This window comes from Engraulis encrasicolus, chromosome 15, assembly GCF_034702125.1.
Source record: "Engraulis encrasicolus isolate BLACKSEA-1 chromosome 15, IST_EnEncr_1.0, whole genome shotgun sequence".
Taxonomy (NCBI): domain Eukaryota; kingdom Metazoa; phylum Chordata; class Actinopteri; order Clupeiformes; family Engraulidae; genus Engraulis; species Engraulis encrasicolus.
This window is the reverse complement of record NC_085871.1, coordinates 140,294-158,455: the sequence shown is the minus strand read 5'-3', so window position 1 is coordinate 158,455 and position 18,162 is coordinate 140,294. Positions and strand designations below refer to the sequence as shown.

Here is an 18,162-nt window from a genome sequence, read left to right as displayed (position 1 = left end):
GTCCTCCTCTTCCTCTTTCTATTTCTCTTTCTCTTTCTCTCTTTCTCTCTTTCTCTTTCTCTTTCTCTTTCTCTCTTTCTCTTTCTCTTTCTCTTTCTCTTTCTCTTTCTCTCTCTTTCTCTTTCTCTCTCTCTCTCAAACATACACACTGTCTGTTGGTCTTGCTGTATGTACAACAACACACTGTAAATGTCTACCTCTGTGATATAGGATGGCTCAGGCTGACACATGTGGATAGAGGTAGTCTGTACTCTGTACCATTTTTTTTATTCACGTATCAAGAGGTGCCCTGCTGCCTTGAGCTTGGTCCTAGGGAGGTAACAATGGATCTGTAAGGCAGCAGACTTGCACAAGGTGTAAAGTCAGGTACTGTTGGTCTATGTCACTGAAAGGCGATGATGTGTGGCTATGCCGGTGTGTGTACGGTAAAGACTGTGAAAGATGTAGTGTATGTAGATGCTATACAGTGTGAGGACCTTCTGAAGTGACACACACACACACAGACACACACACACACACACACACACACACACACACACACACACACACACACACACACTAGTTCACTGTTTTGAGTAAGGCAACCAATAGGCACAGATGTGGCCGGAGCTTCTCGGCTGGAGGGGGAATGAGGGATGACCGCCATGTTGATGTCGATAGAGGGTGGGGGTGGGGGAGGGGGTGTAGGTAATCTAGTTATCTGCACTAACAGTACTGGTGGTCACGGTCTCCTGTTAGGCCAGACCACACACTGATCTGATGGCACATTTAGTGTGTGTGTGTGTGTGTGTGTGTGTGTGTGTGTGTGTGTGTGTGTGTGTGTGTGTGTGTGTGTGTGTGTGTGTGTGTGTGTGTGTGTGTGTGTGTGTGTGTGTGTGTGTGTGTGTGTGTGTGTGTGTGTGAGAGCGAGCGATGGAGATTGAGGATTTCTATGGACAGTCACTGTAGTCTTGGACAGCGGAGAAGGGGAAGAAAAATGTGTTTATTTGTATTCCACGCCAGTGGAGAATTTAGAATTTGAATGTGGTGAGGGCAGACTCCCTGATGTTTAAAATGCAGAGCTCTCCCATCTGGGCCTTTACCTCAGCTCACCTAATCTTTTTTGTTCTCCGTCACCCCCTCCCTTTCTCTTTGTCTCCTTCACCCAATTCCCTCTGTATCCCCTCTTCACCCCACCTCTTCTCTCCTGTTACTCTCCCCGCTCTCCTCTTTGTGTTCCCCTTCCACTGGCAACACCCAATTCAATATCACCCAGTTTTCCATAAAACGCCACCTGCATACAAAATACATTTGCTGTTGCGCACACACTCAGGCGCCACCAGTGACATACTGTTCCACACAAAAGCACCTACCTACATGCAAGCTGAGGCACATCACAGACAATTGTTGATAAAACTTTCCTATGATTTTTTTTGCTGATTATAATTAGAAACTGGTGATCTTCGATTCAATTTCAGTTTATTTACAGTGGTATCACCAAGACATGATCTCAGAACCCTGTACATGCAGGTAGTGAAGGTAGTAGCATAGACATTGTGCAGTATCAGTTTAAAAAAATCTTCATGCGGGCAAGGTTTTAAGTTCTGCATTTATATTATTTGTGCCTTCATCATGTGTTTTGCATGTGTAAACAGAGATTTCCTGGGTTTGTTTTTTGTAATTCATGCATCAGTTTGTGACCATATGTGTGAGTGTGTGGATGTGTTTTTGGCTGAGAGAGAGGGATAGAGGAAGAGAGATGACGGAGTGGAGTCGGGACTGTGCAGCAGAGAGAGAGAGAGAGAGAGAGAGAGGGGGAGTAGAAATCGATCCCTTCTTGGGCCAGGGCGCGAGAGTGCCGGGCGGCCTTGTAAATGGCTATATATAAACCAGTCAATCATTGTAATGTCTTTAGTATCCCCCCACGCTGTTCTACATCAGCCTATGGAGCCCATGGACCTCTGCTATTACCCCCGTGTTCATTAAAGGCTTGGGGACCACAGCCAAGTAACCCCACAGCCAACACCCCAAGGTCACTCACTGGTCCTCCGTTATGTGTATGGGGAGTGCCTGGTTTTGGGTGTAACCTTCAGACCTTGCACAGTCCAGATGATTTTTTGAAGTTTTAGTTTTGAAGGCATTATAGCTGAAACGTGATGCGTGGCATGATAAGGAATCATTTCATACAAAGTTCTGGGAATGCTTTTTTGATTGGAATCAAGTCTTTTGAAGTATGTCATCCCTCCAGTCCACTTATAAGCAGTGTGTGAATGTGAATTTGTAGTGGGTGGATGGAATTTTCATGCTGCCTTCTTCTTACCTCCATGAGCTTCATGTGGACACAAGACAGTGGAGTTGGTGTCAGGGGAGTCTGGCTAGCTGCAATGGGGGCTTTGCCAGCGGAACTGGAGGGTTGTTGTGCCAGTCCGTAAGTGCTGCTTTCTTAGACTCCTGCTTGGCTAGTGCTTACTTCCGTCTCTATGCTGATTACCTTCAAAGTAACCGCAGGCTACTTCCAGAGAGCATGGATGCACACACAAACAGGCCAGCAGCTTCTTCTGATAAGAAGGCACAGAAAACATGCAACACACCTCACAGCTTGGTTCTCGCATGACAACATACCAACACACACAAACACACACAGTATTACATCCCCAAGGCTTTACATCATGTATGACCTCAGATCAGCCTGTGTACACACATATGTTTGACGGTCTGTAGACATGCGCACGCACACACACACACACACACACATGCATGCACGCACGCACACACGCACGCACCATTCTCCCATCAGGACTGAATGACATTTTAAAATGTCAGACTGGAACACATTGACACAAAGTAGGACACGTTGCAAAGCTCAGGGCAAACAGAAAGGGGCAACAGAAGGGAAGACCAAAGCACCAGAATAAACGGCACAGAAGCTGCAGCCCACTGTTTTAGCACAATATTCATTTATTAAGATTTCAATTTCTAATATTGCAGTACATTTGCATGGAGTATATTTATTGATTAATTGTGCGTCCTATTTATGTGCATAAGTACAAACCTTTTTGGCATGCATTAACTTATAACTTGTGCAAACATTGTGGGACATGTATCGGGAGGGACGTTGTATGTCGCGTTGTGAAAGCTACAAGCCCAACATAATTCAGCCTGGCTGGCTGTTCAGGCGCTGTTGAACTGTCCATGCAGACCGAAACGGACACATAATGTGCAACGATGCAAAAGGGCATTTTCCTCCCAGCACAAAATGTGCCATTTTAGGGCGTCCTGCTTTTTTCTCAGAGACAAAGTAGCAGTAGCAGCAGCTGCACGCAAGCTCCAGAACAATGCCTTCACCTCAGCTCTCTGCTCTGCCTTGGAGAGGAGTTGTTCTGTTGGAAGCAGTTGCCCAACGCATGTCAACAGCCACCCAGGCAGCCACACTGTACATTTTTCAGCACTGATTCAACACTTAGACAGTAGAGCCAACTAGTAGAGTGTTAACCTTGACTGTGTTAATGTTGAATTAACAGTGAAATGTCGGCCTGCTGTGTAGCCAGAGAGGTGCACAGACAAACGTAGACGCCACTAAAGGCTTCATTTGTGCTCGCAGAAAAAGCTGTTTCATTTCAAGCTGACTTGTAGAGCCGCAACAAAACAGAGTGGAGGAGAGCGAGCCAAAGAAAGAGAGGGATGCGATAAACAAATTGAAACACCCTACTCTAGTTACAGAATGTAATGAATGTGAAAGCCTATCTGGCAAAGCTGTTTAATCATGGCTCTGGCTAAAACGACATGCCACATATTTGTTCAAGCCCATTTCCTGAATTATGATTTCACAAAACCATCTGAATGGTGCCCATCAACATATGCATTTATCCAGCAACCTTGTTTTGTTCCTGTGCTTATAAAGCCATTGTTACTGCCCTATGTACTGTTTTGATGGGCGGTCATGTTCAGGGCATTGCCATCCTGGCTTTCATCACGTTTCCATCCACTGGGAGGTGACTCTGTGGCCCATGGGCCATGTGCAGCGGTGTTGACACATGACTGTGGTCGACCCGTGTGCTGTTTGACATTGATGGGGTGCGAGCGCTGCACTAGTGTGTTGCAGAGTGAATGAATGCCCCCTGACAGACATGACTTGCTGGGAATAGGACGTGCTGATGGATGCGCGTGTTTGAAGGACCCGGGGTCATGACGGGGTGTTCAATGTTGAGGTGTGTGTGTGCGCATGGCATGTGCATTTGTGCCCACCCTCCTCACACACACACAACATATAGGTGCAGATTTTTAGTAATGGTGAGAAGGGTAGAATAAGGAAAGACTTTAAATATTTAATGTTGTTGCATAGATGAACTTTGTTATGGCTGTCAATGGCTGTCAATGAGAGTACAGAGTTGTCCTCATAGGGTCATTTCACGTGAAATCAGACACTTTGGGACCCGACCGACCCGGATTTCGATCATACTTGGTGTGCCTTTTCAGTAGCAGGGTAGCACCCCAGAACTGCATTGGTTTGAATCTGACACTAATATTAAGGGAGAAACAGACTAGGAAAGGTTCACATGTGAGGGTAGGACACTATACATTCAGCCTTGAATATATCAGTCAGTGTTAGTCACAAAAAGATGCCTGTGGTGTTGTTTGAAAGCTCTTTTCTGGCTCTACATATTACACAATCACCTTGGAATACAACTACTCTCAGAATATGAATTATGATAAATTGAAAAATTAAAAATTGCATATCTAAAAAACCTATATTTTAAAATGGCCAGTTCCTTGTCCAAACGTAGCCGGCAATGTCATGAGCAGCACCTAAAATGCTGGTGTTCGGTTTGTTATTCATTTCAGAGAGAATTTAACTCACAAATATGGCGTCATACAGACCACTTACTAATAATATGGTAATACCATAGTAGCATCACATGACAAAACAAAAACAAAACAAAAATGGTCAGTGTCCATGGTCCCAGGTTTCAGAAACTAAGGCAGATGTCCATTTATACACACCAAATGATATGTGAATGTTTGAACATTCCTTCTCTGTGTACCTGTGCCATCTTCCCTTTACCGTACTTTAAAGAGATAATCAATGGCTACACTCTCATTTTGTACTCTACCAGTGCATTTGAAGCAACAGCTGTGTCTTTTGTAGATAATGTATAAGTATGTCCCGTTGCAGTTACAGGTTAGGTTAGTACAGGTACTACCAGAAGCACATCCTGATGATCCATGACAAGTCTATCTGGTCTGAAGGGAAAAGTGAAGGATGGAGATGGCCCATGAGGATGCAGGAAGTTCAGTTTTCACCTCTTCAGTGCTCGGCAATACATTCCTCAGCACATGCTAAGCCACCAGTTGCCCATCAAATACAGCTCCAACATACCCTTTGATGCTTGAAAACGTAACACATTCCTTTACTGAGCTCACTCTTTCAACTCTGCCTTCTCTGAATGCTCAAAATGGCCTAACTTCCACTGTGTCCATTGACAATGGGCAGAAGCTGTGTAGTTTTTGAGTACCTGGAATAGTTCTTGCAGATTCAAACCTTTTCAACAGGTTCTCAGCTTCATGATGGCACATCTCTGTTGTGGCAAACTGGCAATGGATGTTCTTGACATTATCCTTGACTGACTCCCTTGAACCAGGAACGTTTTTAAAACTATAGTTTTGTAATTCAAGATGCTATTCAATCATTTCACTGGAACAACCAGTGCAGGCCACAATCCATCCATTTGTATGCTACTACCAAGATCAGTTGAAACTGGGAAAAAAATCTGTTTTGCTATTTGTTATTTCAGACTGCATCCTTCATGATACAATTGCTGTACATCTGTTTCAGAAGCTCCTAATTCAGTTCCTCAGTGACACTTCATCAATGACAGAACGTCCAAAGAAGATCCTATATTTTTTCTGATGGCTGTGCTGCACAATATAAGAACCTTAAAAACACAACAAATTTGTGCCACCATGAGGCAGATTTTCACATACCTGCAGAGTGGCACTTTTTTGCCACATCACATGGCAAAGGTCCATGTGATGGCGTTGGAGGGACAGTTAAATGGCTTGCTGCACGAGCAAGTCTGCAACGTCCTATTGACAATTAAATTGTAACGCCATACCAACTGTTTGAATTTGTCAAGGATAATGTCAAGAACATCCATTGCCAGTTTGCCACAACAGAGATGTACCATCATGAAGCTGAGAACCTGTTGAAAAGGTTTGAATCTGCAAGAACTATTCCAGGTACTCAAAAAACTACACAGCTTCTGCCCATTGTCAATGGACACAGTGGAAGTTAGGCCATTTTCAGCATTCAGAGAAGGCAGAGTTGAAAGAGTGAGCTCAGTAAAGGAATGTGTTACATTTTCAAGCATCAAAGGGTATGTTTGTAAGCTGTAAATATGATGGCAACTGGTGGCTAGCATGTGCTGAGGAATGTATGCCGAGCACTGGAGAGGTGAAACTGAACTTCCTGCATCCTTATGGGCCATCTCCATCCTTCACTTTTCCCTTCAGACCAGACCAGACTTGTCATGGATCATCAGGATGTGCTTCTGGTAGTGGAACCTGTAACTGCAACGGGACGTACTTATACATTATCTACAAAAGACACAGCTGCTGCTTCAAATGCACTGGTAGAGTACAAAATGAGAGTGTAGCCATTGATTATCTCTTTAAAGTACGGTAAAGGGAAGATGGCACAGGTACACAGAGAAGGAATGTTCAAACATTCACATATCATCATTTGGTGTGTATAAATGGACATCTGCCTTAGTTTCTGAAACCTGGGACCATGGACACTGACCATTTTTGTTTTGTTTTTGTTTTGTCATGTGATGCTACTATGGTATTACCATATTATTAGTAAGTGGTCTGTATGATGCCATATTTGTGAGTCAAATTCTCTCTGAAATGAATAACAAACCGAACACCAGCATTTTAGGTGCTGCTCATGACATTGCCGGCTACGTTTGGACAAGGAACTGGCCATTTTAAAATATACGTTTTTTAGATATGCAATTTTTAATTTTTCAATTTATCATAATTCATATTCTGAGAGTAGTTGTATTCCAAGGTGATTGTGTAATATGTAGAGCCAGAAAAGAGCTTTCAAACAACACCACAGGCATCTTTTTGTGACTAACACTGACTGATATATTCAAGGCTGAATGTATAGTGTCCTACCCTCACATGTGAACCTTTCCTAGTCTGTTTCTCCCTTAATATTAGTGTCAGATTCAAACCAATGCAGTTCTGGGGTGCTACCTTGCTAATGAAAAGGCACACCAATTATGATTGAAATCCGGGTCGGTCGGGTCCCAAAGTGTCTGATTTCACGTGAAATGACCCCATATTGAATTCACAAACGGGGCATGAAAGATAATTACTACCATTCTCCTGGTGTGTTTACCTGTCTGGTGTGAACTGCCTCCTTCTGTAAATGAAGCCTATTATATGATGGGTCAGCTACAGACACTCGCACGCACACAACTCTGATCCATGCAGGCCCTTCTCAGCATTTTGTGTCCCTTTAGTGTTATGTAACTGGGTGCTTACAGTGGATGCTGTTGCCTGGGGGAGGAATTTGGAGAGAAGCGCTGATGGTGCCACGACCTTGTGCCACTAACAGTCTAACTCAATCTCTCTCGCACACACACTCTCTCTCTCTCTCTCTCTCTCTCTCTCTCTCTCTCTCTCTCTCTCTCTCTCTCTCTCTCTCTCTCTCTCTCTCTCTCTGCCACCCTGCCACTACGGTCGTCCATCTCATGGATACAATCTATCACACTCTTGCAGAGCAGTACACAAGCCAGCACTGCTCTTGATGCCTACTGTGTCTGTCTGCCATACCAGGTGTGTGTGTGTTTTCGCGTGCGCGCACACACATGCATTTTGTGTGTGTATGTGTGTGTGTTTGTGTTTGTGTTTGTGTGTGTGTTTGTGTTTGTGAGCATCAGGTGCTAATGCTCCAGCTACATGTGTTGTGTTTAGTGTTTGAGTGGGCAGACAGGCTAGTCTGTGTGTGTATGTAATGGCGGCGTGACCCCACAGTCCTGTTAATGAGACAACACAACACAAGGGCACAGACGCACAGGGAGGATTTGGCAACACTCCTCTTTTTTCCATGCTTTACCCCCTTTTTTTCTACCTCTCCTTTTTCATCTCACCTTCTCTCGCTTTATCTCTCTCTCTCTGTCTCTGTATTTTCAATGAGTGTCCTCTCCTCAAGGCAAGGACAGTCAGACTGCCGTTTAAAATTCCTCCCTGTGGAGTGCACAGCGTGATATCACACATGCACAAACACGCTCGCACACACTAACATGCAGACATGCCTTGGGCAACAGTCTGCCTCTAAGGCCAAGATATGGATGGAAATGTGAAAAATGGTCAATATTCATAATTGATGCTGTATACCGGTATGTGCAATAATCTGGTCATTTAACTTTGGCCTTGAGAGTTGATTTGGATGATCGTGCATCACCTGATGATACTGATGTTAATACTGACTATTTTATATGCAAGGCTGTGGTTTCGGCTGTTTTCGAGGTGAAGACAGAAAGCAATGTGCAGGACCGCTGACAGATTTGGCCAGGCCCAGGACAAAGTCATCTGAAAGAGCCCCCCAGCCCAATATATACAATTTAATGAGAACCCAATTCTGGGCCCACTCTGTCCCTGGGCACAGGACAAGAGTCCCCTTTGTCCCTGCCTCTGTTGGTTTCCCAGGCAATGTGTAAACTGTGATGATGGGACGGTCGGTCACTGCATTTATTGTGTTTTTAAACATGCCATCCATATACAAAGTTGTGCTTCGGATTCCATAATAGACTGTAGGATGTTTTCTCTGTTCAATAAAGGTCAAACGATGTGACACATGGAGAGATGATGTATGCTTGTGTTGTACACAGTGTTATCTCGGGAGAGATATTTAAATCTGCGTGCTCTGCGTCATGCTAGCCGAGAGCCGGCAGCTCGCTCACTCTCTCACTCTCGCACTTACGAATTTCACAGGCTGCCATGGTTACCACGCTCTACTGCTCCAACGCTCCTCACTAATATTTGTTGTATGTGTGTGTGTGTGTGTGTGTGTGCATATCACAGACCCCCCACCCTCTCTAACTGAGTAGACACCCAAACACACGCATGCACGCTCCCATGCACACATCATAAACACAAACTCATGTGCACTGCTTAACCATGCATTCATCACCCTTTTTTGGTTTTGTTTGATTTGTGCATTTGTCTGTGTGTGACAGTTTGCTTTTGGTTTGTGTTTGTTTTTTCACATGCCGCTGTGCTTTTGTGTGTTTTTTTCTCTCTCTCTATCTCTATCTCTGCATGTTGCCATCATCCTAGCTTTGTACCAATGGCTCGAGGCCGACCGCCAGGGCAAGGATCCGGAGGCGGCAGCGACAGGTAAAGTGGCACCAACGCAGTCAGTGGCAATCGGAGGTGCCAATGCCGTGTTCAGAAAGTAAAAACCCTGCCTGCCACAAATTTAATTCAACCAGCTGCTAATCTGTTGATTGTACCGAAGACCAAGCAGGGGTGCATTTCTCAAAAGAGAAGATGTTAGCCTGTTAGCAACTTCGGTAGTTGCCAATGGGAAAATGCATTGAAAACAGCAAAGTAGCTAATGTAGTAAGCAACTTTGGTTTTGATAAATGCACCCCAGACCAGTGTCACCTGTGTTGGAAGGAGACTATGGCAGGGTTTGTACTTCTGAGCAGCGTTTTGCGCACCTCTGGTGGCAATACTAACCCTCGTCGCCCTCCTCGGTGCACAAGGCAGAGAGAGGACAGGCATTCTCTCTGCTCCCGTTCTCGCTTGCTCCACTCATCTCTCCCCCTCTTCCCCCTCATCCGCTCCCATCCCCGCTTGAGACAACTAACACCCTGCAGATCTGAGTGAAATGTGGAGTTGTATCACACACACATTGTCAAAGGTTTAAATGTTGACAAATTGTAATTTTTTAATTTATTTTAGAATTGTGCAGTATTTATTATAGTCATTTTCTCCTCTGTGAAGTTGGTCCGTTGTTCTATAAGTGGAAAGGTTACATGAGGGTTCTGCGTGGTATCTTGGCTAGTATTATACTACAGATGTTTCCTTCCAATCTGTAATGGATTATTTATCACTTTTAATCATATAACATTATTGTTTAATATTACACTTGATCATACTCTATGTGTCGGTAATAACACATTTTTTTAACAAATTAGAAACATGTGCTAAAGAATAACTTGTGTCCATCTGTGTGCAATGCAAACCGATATCAAAGACCCCAGTGTCTTTGTTTAAATTCACTTTGTGGTTTTCCCCAAGGATGCTAACTGTGATTCTCCTCCTCCTCCTCTTCCTCCTCCTCCTCCTCCTCTCTCCCTGCCTTGTTTTGCTCCTGGCCTGTTTTGTGGGCTTTTTGCTGTGATGCTGAAATGTGGGTCAGTCTTCTGCGCTTCTTGAGCTTGTTATTCCGAATCAGCTCCCAGGCGATGCTGATTGCATCCTTGGCCCCACCCCCTCTCTTTCCTCTGTCTCTCTTGGTTAATGAGCCAGCTTTATTGGCCCACTTATTTCTTCCAGGGTTTGATTTTGGGCTTTTTAAATTAGCCATTGTTGTACCCTCTTATGTTTGCGCTTGCTCGCTCGTTCTCTCTCGTTCTCTCTTGTTCTCTCTCGTTCTCTCTCGTTCTCTCTCGTTCTCTCTCGTCCTCTCGTCCTCTCGTTCTCTCGTTCTCTCTCTCTCGTTCTCTCTCTCTCTCTCTCTCTCTCTCTCTCTCTCTCTCTCTCTCTCTCTCTCCCCCCTACTGTTGCCTAATTGTACTCTTCTTTCATCATCCAATTCTCTCTTACTTCCATGTTTCATCTATTGTTTACTTTTCCCTCTAGCTTCTCTCTTTTCCTCTTCCTCTCCTCTCCTTTCCTCTTGGCCCCACGTGGGAGAAAAGAGGCTTATATGCCTCTGCCCTGTGGTCTGGAGTCTATTTAGGGCCCCGTCTGACCACAGCACGACACTCTACCTGACCACAGCACACCTACTGTAAGCCCAACACAGACTTGAGCTTTGAACTACTAGCCTCCCTGATCTGATGCCCAGTCATTCATGCCCAGTCATTGAAGATCACTTTTTCAGGGTACTTTTTTCAGCATAGATATTTTTAAGGACACATTTTGTCAAATAGCATCACCACCTTTACACCTAAAGTAAATGGGAGCAGCCGTGGCCTAGTGGAGGTGGTTTTAAGCTGGATCAGAGGGTTGTGGGTTTGAATTCCACCTTTCATTCATGGCTGAGGACACCTAACCCAACATTACTCCAGGGACTGTAACCCATACCCTGTACATAACTAAGTTGCTTTGGATAAAGCGTCAGCTAACTGTACTGTAATGTCATGTCATGTAAATGCATAGCAATCTAGACCAACAACAAAACAGGCTTCAGAGGTAGCACATTTCAATCCCCACTCTGGTAGAGACCACATGAAGAGGCAATGAGAGAAGGACTCATTTTTACCTGAGCTCACACAGACACACACACAGACACACGTACAGACAGACACACACACAGACAGACACTTCTGCATCTGTTGCAGCTTTTCAATCTCTTCCCAAAGGTCAGAGCAGTTGCATTATTCATGCCTGCTAGCACTGATACACACACACACACACACACACACACACACACACACACACACACACACACACACACACACACACACACACACACACACACACACACACACACACACACACACACACACACACACCTGAAACTCAAAGTGGGACTGGTAACCAAATCCGCAGCTCATTTGCCTGTCACCCTGGGCTGGGGCCTGTTCCTGGTCCCTCATTTCCTCCCTCTAATAGCCATAATATTCACTCGGTCCACAGTATGTGTTGACATACACGCAAACAAGCTGCCTTGACCCACATTGTTTGGGGTTAATAGGCTTCTTCGCTGTCTCTACACCATTTCTTTCTGAACTCAACCTTGATTCTTTATTTTATTATGAACTTCTTTAGTTCTAATAATGAACTTCATTACTTTAACATTTCCATCCTTTATTTACTTGTCTCTCTTCTTTCTTTCATTTTTTACCACTTTCCCTTCTCTTCCCTCGGTTATTCTTCATTCTTCAAATGAACAGCCAGTTTATTCCTGTTGTGTACACCTGCCTTCCGAAGTGTAGTGTAGTGTTGTTCAGTTGGGATCTTCGTTGGTGTTGCTCTGAAGCCCTGCAAGTCACTGCATGTTGTCGTCCCGATAGTGTGTCTCCCGTGTGAGGGTGTGGGCGTGGGACGTAGCGATGACAAATCTTTCGTGCCATGTCATGTCAGTGACTGGTTTTGCTTTTCCATCATGGTGCGTTTTATCCCATGAGAAGGAGAAAGTAGAAATCCAGTGAAGCTCCAACCGATAGGTTTTTTTTAAATTTATTTAAAATCATATCCACAAGGGTGGGTTTTTTATCTTACAAATTATTTTCTTTACATCTACCTACAATAGTCAGTGGATGACGGGGCACTGTTGTATATGGTACAGTAGTGTTAAGTCCAATTAGGATCAGCTGTGTCTTCGTAGCTTGGCTGTGCTGGAGGGGAAGTCTGTTCAAATGAGGCTGATGTAGGTCAGCGTGTAGATTAGCGCCTCTGCTTCCATCATGCCTACAGCACGCCGAACTCTCTCTCTCTCTCTGTCTTCAGATGCCTCGTACACTGGATAGACATGCCTGTCTGTGATTTCAGGTTGCCGTGTGTGGAGCACAAAGAAGAGTTTAATCCAGTGTGCAGCACACCTGAGAGATTAACCCGAAAACAATGATTAATCTCCATCAGTGTGTGTGCCTGTGTGTGTGCCTGTGTGTGTGCCTGTGTGTGTGCCTGTGTGTGTGCGAGAGAGACTGAGAGAGAGAGAGACTGAGAGAGAGAGAGAGACTGAGAGAGAGAGAGACAGGGAGACAGACAAGCAGAGTGTCACCAAGTCAGAGAAAACAAGGCAAACAATGCCTTTTCCCATTTTTTTCTGGTGTGAGATTGTTTATTGCCAACCACCAGATTCAGTGCAGGTTTATAGCCGTTGATAAAAAGCATTAGGCCGAGAGACAGCAGGAATAGTGACCCTCAGGCGAGTGTTAAACAGGGGTCACCAGAGACACGTGTGTTGTTCTCCCGCCACTCCTCATTCACTTACCTACTTACTTACATAGAGGGTCTAAAAGTGCCATCGACCCCCTTTGTTTGATCACCTGGAGGGGACACATTTGTCACCGTTAAACCCATTAGCATCCCCTCGTCCTTCGTCCCCCAGCTTTGTTTTTCTCCCCTCGGTCTCCCCACGTGAACCTCTTTGACCCCCACACATCACCGACAAGAAACTATAACCTACACGACACCAGCGCGGTTTACGCTGTCTTGATTGTCAGCGATCTCAAAAATCAATCTGGTTTGAAGCAAAGCATTTAATCAAAGTGCTGCTTAGTCTCCCAGCGCAGATTGGGGATGTGACGGCAGAGCACTCAATGATTCTCACATCATCACGAAAAGTGTTCCGTCCATCCTCTGCAGCAACAGCACTCTCATATTAACCCCTTGACCGCTGTTATCCCCACACTGCTGCCCTCAAGGCCAGATTGTATTAAAAATGCATAACGAGCATCAGGTAGAAGTCCACAGTAGCAATAAGAATGGACATGCCAATTGTGTCCAGTGTTATCGCTCGTATACATTCAGATTAGTTCAGTGACAACCTGCCTTGCTTTAGGCTATAGTTCATGACCGAATACTTGTTCCAACCATTTAGGGAATCGACCGTTTTTATTTAAGACTCCAGACAGGTAATAAATGTCATTGGAGGAGGCATCTGTTTGCACTACGTGTAGTACAGCGAGATGATATGGATTGTGGTTCACTGCACTGTAGCTTCTGAAGGCATGGTTCCCAATATTGGTTTTAGTGGGCTTAAAACTGATATTAGTTCATACAATGTTCTTTGGTCAATTACGTTTTTGTAGTAGCACACGTCTGGGTGGAGAAACCACATCTAATGCCACCATTGTATGGATTACTTTTTTGTTTACTTTTAGTTGATTATCTAACACACCTATTCATTCCACTATATTATTTACCAATTACTAATTTATGGGCGCTAGCGGGGTTGTACCACCTGACATCTGATCCCAAAAAATCGTCATCAACCCACTTCTAACAATGTCTATGAAAAATATCCAGCATGCAAAGTCATTTATCTGAGTAACAACAGGCCCTGACTTCATTAGCCACTGTGCAACAGGTTTGGCAGTGCCAGGAAATCAGAGTTTAACTCTGGTGCTCCGATGTTCTGGTTCTGCTTAAATGGCTGGGGGCTAAACTGATGTTTTTCTCAGGCAGGCGTCAAGCCCCGGGGCGGCCACCATCACGCTAGGTGATCATGCCCCTTGCATCATTAAACAGACGTTGCACGCCACACATGTACAGACAGAGCAGTGTTTGTTTGAGGCAGCTGAGAGACGAGGGGTTCTGTGGGAACTGTGGAGGATTGGCACAAGGGAACTAATCTTGTTGTGTGCTTGTGAAGACAAAATGAAGGCCACTCACAAGCTCTGTAAAATATGTGGAGGTAAATGCTAGTTACTAATCCGGTAGCAAGCTCTACAGGGTGTCCGGTCAGAACAATGATGAGAGGGAAGCAGAATTCAAAGTAGAGTGTCTTCTTTATTTTCTCTTCACACCCACAACACAACTTATTAAATTCTTCTTCTTGATATCAAATAAAACATTGTCTCTGGAATGTGTGTGGTTCTGAAATAAAAGGAATGTACAGTTGTCTTCACTAACATGGTAATAATTACTGGCTACACATGTAACAGTGCTGGCTAGTTAGCATGACACAGCAATAATTACCTCAGAATTCCACTAAAAACGATTTTGGTGTTTAGAAGAAAATCACATTACTAGTGCAATTAAACAACACCAAATGTTCCTTATGAAGATAAAATTAACTCACCAGTAGATGCACGCACACAAACTATGAGAACATCTAGGAGGAAACTGCAGACATGATCCAACTGCTGTTCATCTTCACCTTGCCTTGTTCTAAATGACAATGCAAAAACTGGGGTCCTAAAGGGGGCTTCAAACCTAAAGGGTGGCCAACTAACTGCCTGACTAAAAATGCAAAACTATAATTGCCATAAAAAGGATATCAGATGGGCTTTTGTACAGCCGCCCCCAAATCTGTTGCACAGATTTGCTTCTCGAAGGCCATCTATCCGGGATCGTCTGGAAGTGCGGGAAGTCTGATGAGCCTCACCACTGGTCGCAGGTAGGTCCGGTCTTTCACCTGTACCTCAGCTGTCCTCACCCTCCCATCTGAACCAGGATGGACTGTCTTGACTGTTCCAACGAGCCAGAGGGCTCTTGGGGTTTGAGGATCCACAATCATCACCACTGTGCCAACAGCCAGATCTTCCGTTTCCTTTTGCCACTTCTGGCGAATCTGTTGGGTTGGTAGGTAATGACGGATATACCGGGCCCAAAACTGGTCAGCCAGTACTTGACTGTGTCTCCATCTCTTGCGGCTGAGCAATTCTGATTCTGGGTAGATCACCTGGGGCAGAGAAGCATCGGTTCTCCCCATCAGTAGAGAATTTGGAGTGACCGGGTCAGGATCTGAGATATCTGAGGATACGTATCCCAAGGGTTTGGAATTAAGTATTCCTTCAATCTCTACCAGGACTGTCCGGAGTACTTCTTCTGGGACAGTTTGTGCTCCAAGAACTGTGGCCAGTGCGGCCTTGATGGACCGTATCTGTCTCTCCCAGGAGCCGCCAAAGTGTGGTGCACTAGGTGGGTTGTAGCAGAAGTTAATCTGCTGGGCGGCGAGCTTCTCTTTCATGGCAGGTTGGAGAGCATGGAATGCCTCCTTCAGCTCAGCATCACCACCTCTGAAGTTTGTTCCTCTGTCACATAAGATCTCGTGCGGCTTGCCTCTTCTGGACACAAAACGACGTAGAGACATGAGGAATGAGTCAAAGTCTATGCTTGACAGGAGATCTATGTAGACTGCCTTGGTGGTAAGGCACTTGTACAAGATGCCCCAGCGCTTCTCATTGCGTCTTCCCACTTGGATCTGGAAGGGGCCGAAACAGTCTATTCCAGTTGAATGAAAGGCTGGCTTGTAAAGCCTCAGGCTAGAGGGGGGCAAGTCAGCCATCCGTGGAACGTCAGGTGTTCCACGCCACTTACGGCATTCAGTGCAGTTGGACTGGAACGTACGGATTGCTTGTCTACCTCTCAGGATCCAGAAGCGTCGCCTGATTTCAGCGAAGACTCGCTCTGGCCCTGAGTGAAGCAGTTCCTCGTCATATCGTTGGATGATTAGCTTTGTGATAGGATGAGTAGGGTCGAGGACAATAGGATGTTGAGTGTCTTGACCTATGTCATCACATCTACGTAGGCGGCCTCCAACTCGTATGAGCTGGGTGCTTGAATCGAACTCAGGGGCCAGTTTGGCTAGTCGACTGGTTAGTGCTACTGGTTTTCCAGCTTGTAGCTGAATGAGGTCCTCTTGGAAGCACTCTGCCTGGGCTTGGCGAAGAACATCAAGCTCTGCATTCCTGAAGTCATCAGCTGATAAGTTACTGGGATCTGAAGCCGCCCCGTGTGCTGAACGGGCTACAGCCTCCAGGAGTTCCTGAAACGTACTGTATTGGCTTGCATCCATTTGCGGTGGACCATCAAGGACAGCTGTGACTCCACAGAAGGCTTGTTTCTTCAGCTCCTCAGGAATGTCCGGTGTGCGCTCGGAGGGTCGCTCAGGCCAGGAGGTCTCCGGTTGCCGAAGGAAGGCTGGGCCTTGAAGCCACCGACTGTCATCAATCAGCTGAGACAAGGTCTTTCCCCTTGTGATGTCATCCGCAGGGTTTCTGGGTGAGTCCACATAGCGCCATGCTCCTGAATCGGTTAACTCCTGAATTTCTGCAACCCGAGTTCCCACAAAGACTTTGAACTTACAGGATTCTGATTGCAGCCAGGTAAGTACCGTCATAGAATCTGTCCAGTAGATGTAATGATGGACATTCAGGGTTAACTCTCTCTTCAGAACTGACGCCAGTTGGGCACCTGTTAAGGCGGCACACAGCTCGAGCCTTGGGATTGACAATTGCCGTTTGGGGGCCACTCTTGAGCGGGCAGCAACAAAGGCGACTTGGGTGCATCCATTGGTGTCTTCTGTGTGGAGATATGCCACTGAACCATATGCCTTTTCAGAAGCATCACAAAAGATGTGGATGCTATGGCTGCAGTCGTTCGTGTCCAACTCAGGAGTGGTGTAGCACCTTGGCACGGTAAGACGCGATAGCTGTGGAAGTTCCTCTACCCAGGAGTGCCATTCTTGGAGGAGCTCAGGAGGTAGGTTGGGGTCGTCCCACTCCCGCTTCCGATCCCAGAGCCTCTGCACTATGACCTTAGCCCTGGTGGTAAATGGCACGATGAATCCAAGTGGATCATACTGCTTGGCAAGGATGCTATAGATGCTGCGCATCGTAGGCTGTGTGTCTGTCTCAAGTTGCCCATTCTTGAAGCCTAAGGTGTCTGATTGGCAGTGCCAAGTCAAGCCGAGGGTGCGTTCTTCTGGTTCGCTTGCATCTTGGGTGAGCCAGAGCTCAGCACTTTCAGACCTGCTTTCTGAGGGCAAATGGCTGATTATTCTCGGGCAGTTGCTGTTCCATTGCCTTAAGTCAAAACCACCTTCGGCCAGGAGATGGCGCAGTTGGTCCACGAGATTCTTTGCCTCTTGAGCAGACTGCAGACTCTGTAGACAATTGTCTACGTAAAAGCATCGCTCCACTGATGTGCGCAGTTTGTCTCCATCTTCAGTGTGGTCAGTCACATGCTTTTGGAGTGCAAAAGTGGCACAACAGGGGCTTGAGGTGGTTCCAAATGGCAGAACCTGCCACTGGTAGACATCTGGAGGGTCATTCCTTCGCATATCTCTCCACAGGAACCTCATCAGGGGTTGGTCCTCTGGAAGCAGTCGGACCTGGTGAAACATGCCCTTTATATCTGAACTGATTGCAAATGCATGCTCCCGGAAGCGAAGAAGGACCCCGAGCAGAGTGGCGCCCAACACAGGTCCAGGGAGGAGATGATCGTTCAAGCTGATGCCTCGATGAACAAAGGAGCAGTTGAAGA

The 18,162-nt window shown here is 45.7% G+C and overlaps 1 protein-coding gene across 4 annotated transcripts in view; it reads left to right on the top strand.

Annotated features, from left to right (window-relative positions):
- Window positions 1–18,162, top strand: part of dennd5b (DENN/MADD domain containing 5B) — a 91,592-nt gene that overhangs the window by 25,250 nt on the left and 48,180 nt on the right. For 2 of the 4 annotated variants that reach the window (XM_063216724.1, XM_063216723.1), the window contains exon 2: window positions 9,328–9,387. The exons of the other annotated variants lie outside the window; for them this stretch is intronic. In XM_063216724.1, coding sequence (XP_063072794.1) covers window positions 9,328–9,387 — 60 coding nt within the window. The remainder of the gene's footprint in view (window positions 1–9,327; window positions 9,388–18,162) is intronic. 4 annotated transcript variants of the gene reach the window in all.